The sequence below is a fragment of the Charadrius vociferus genome, unplaced genomic scaffold (assembly GCF_000708025.1).
Source record: "Charadrius vociferus isolate BGI_N301 unplaced genomic scaffold, ASM70802v2 scaffold37, whole genome shotgun sequence".
Classification (NCBI taxonomy): Eukaryota; Metazoa; Chordata; class Aves; order Charadriiformes; family Charadriidae; genus Charadrius; species Charadrius vociferus.
In genome coordinates, this window is record NW_009649457.1 from 1,232,999 (window position 1) to 1,235,161 (window position 2,163).

Sequence of the window (2,163 nt, forward strand, 5' to 3'; positions counted from 1 at the left end):
GGAGGTCCTGGAGGCGGCAGACCTGGCGGGGGGGCAGCAGCAGGGTCTGGTAGGGCCAGGTGGCCCAGTACGGCACCACGACCAGCCAGTCCTCGTTCTCCACCACCAGCCGCTCCTGCGGGACAAGGTACTCGATGGGGACACCTGCAGCCCTAAGACCCTGGGGATGAGCACTCCCAGGGTCCCTGCTCTTGGGGACTGACACATATCCAGCTCGCAAGGAGGGGATACACACAACAGCCACATTCTCACCTTCCGTCGAGCCTCCTGCTCAGCGTACTCCAGCAGCATGGGCACGCCGTGATGGCTCAGGTGCTGCCGCTGGGTCCGGTCCTCCAGGCGTGCCTCGTTTGGGAGGAAGCTGCTGGCCCAAACCTGAGGGGGGACATCAGGGCACAGGGATGGATTATGTGTACCCAGCATTTGCAGGGATGCCCCAGCCATGCTGCCCATCTGCAGGTCCGTGCTGCCACCAGGTGGAGAGTCCAACATGTGGCAGCCACAAGGGACAGTCCCCTGGAGGGGAGGTGACAGTATAGGCATGAGGGGATCCTTTCTGCAAAAAGCTTTGGGACCAGGGCAGGGGGGATTCCCGTTCACATCTTCTGCCTGGGTTTGTTGTTGTAGGGTCACCCACAGGGATTCGTGGCTAAGCCAGGCCACGGGTGGGACAGCCTCACCTGGCAGTGGGGGTGCGGGTTTGAGCAGCCCATCATGGCTCCCTTGTTCTCGAAGATCTACAGAGGAAGAGATGCAGCCGGCAGGTCCTAGCCCCAGGGTCCCCACTGCGGGCTGCCATGGTGTCCACGGCACACCAAGAAAGCATCCCGCAGGAAAGTGGAGCCTCAGACCCGCCTGGAAAGTCTCAGGGGGGTATGAGGTGGGGACAGGGGACCCACATGCAACCAGGATGGTCCCAACCCTGGGTGCTGCCAGAGCACCCAGCCCTGGCCACCCACCTCCACCCAAGACCCCCAGGGAGGGGAGAGAAGGGCAGCCCCCACCAGCCCCGGACCTGCACCCCGGGGTAGGAAGCACCCAGCTCAGCTGCCAGCTCTGCCCACGCATCGATGACAGCCCGGATCTCCGCCAGGGACATGAGGGGCAGCGTCAGGTCCGACCAGGGGTGGAAGCACATCACCTTGCTGTGGAGGAGACAACCACCACTGGGGCTGCGGGGCGTCCCCGGAGACCCCCATGGCCCTGTGGGGTGCAGTGGAACAGGATACAGGGACAAGACCCGCGAAGTAGAGCAGGTGTGCACAGAATAGGTACCAGAAGGAGGGGAGCAAGCTCCATCTGGCTTCATCCCAGGGGCCCTGGCCGACGTCGTGGCCTGGACCCCACAGAGCCATGGAGATACTTACCACACACCTCGGGCTGCTGCAGCTCGAAACAGTGGGTGATCATTGTCACCTGGGGAATGACAGAGAGTGGGGAGGGAGAGGGTGCTGTGGCAGCACCCACCAGGCCACCCTGCGCTCCCTCCAGGACCTAAGCCTGGGGGTCCCCGGCAGCCTGTTCTCCCCCCAGAAGTTACCAGGCTCGGGAGCATCGGGCTGCAGCGCGGGGAAGTCATTTGGGAAGACAAAGGTGCCCTCATACTGGGGGTTCACCTACCGGGGCAAGAGATGGGATTAGGAGGGGGATGGGGTGGTGGTGGGAGCCCGGACACCCGGTTCCTTGGTGGTACCTCGCCGTTGGCCCGGGTGGCGCCGGGGCAGAGGGGGTTGTTGGGGTCCCAGCGGGGCACATCCTCAGGAGGCGGCTTCTCCAGCTGCCCCTGCCAGGGGCGCTTCACCCGGTGGGCCGACACCAGCACCCAGTCGTCCCGCAGCGGGTTGTAGCGAGCGTGCTGGTGCTCTGCAGGGAGAGAGCAGCGGGGCGTCAGGGAGCGAGGGACGCGGGGTGCAGCCCTCACCCCCCCATGGGCCGGATACCCCCCCCATACCCCCTTCTCGGCTAACCCTAGAACCCCACTTTATGCCCTTCCCACCCCCAAAGCTTCACCCCATCCTCCCTGTCTCAGTACGGGGGGGGGTGGGGGTTCCCCGCTGCCACCCCCCACTGCCCCCGGGGAGGGAGGGTCCCCCGGGGCTCGGCTGAGGGGGGTGGGATGCGGAGGGAGGCAGCCCCGACCGTACCGCTGGCGCGGAAGCGGCC

At 65.7% G+C, this 2,163-nt stretch overlaps 2 protein-coding genes across 2 annotated transcripts in view; one reads left to right on the plus strand and one right to left on the minus strand.

Annotated features, from left to right (window-relative positions):
- The window catches only part of GALT (galactose-1-phosphate uridylyltransferase), a 3,195-nt gene extending 1,246 nt beyond the window's left edge, over nucleotides 1–1,949 (minus strand). Inside the window, 8 exon segments of the mRNA XM_009889750.1 lie at nucleotides 1–115; nucleotides 253–375; nucleotides 681–737; nucleotides 1,016–1,145; nucleotides 1,368–1,416; nucleotides 1,541–1,616; nucleotides 1,694–1,863; nucleotides 1,922–1,949. The exon segment at nucleotides 1–115 is cut by the window's left edge and continues 15 nt beyond it. Coding sequence (XP_009888052.1) covers nucleotides 1–115; nucleotides 253–375; nucleotides 681–737; nucleotides 1,016–1,145; nucleotides 1,368–1,416; nucleotides 1,541–1,616; nucleotides 1,694–1,863; nucleotides 1,922–1,949 — 748 coding nt within the window.
- Nucleotides 1,950–2,116: 167 nt separating this feature from the next.
- Nucleotides 2,117–2,163, plus strand: part of SIGMAR1 (sigma non-opioid intracellular receptor 1) — a 2,641-nt gene continuing 2,594 nt past the window's right edge. Inside the window, exon 1 of the mRNA XM_009889751.1 lies at nucleotides 2,117–2,140. Within this exon, the coding sequence (XP_009888053.1) occupies nucleotides 2,117–2,140 (24 nt within the window). The remainder of the gene's footprint in view (nucleotides 2,141–2,163) is intronic.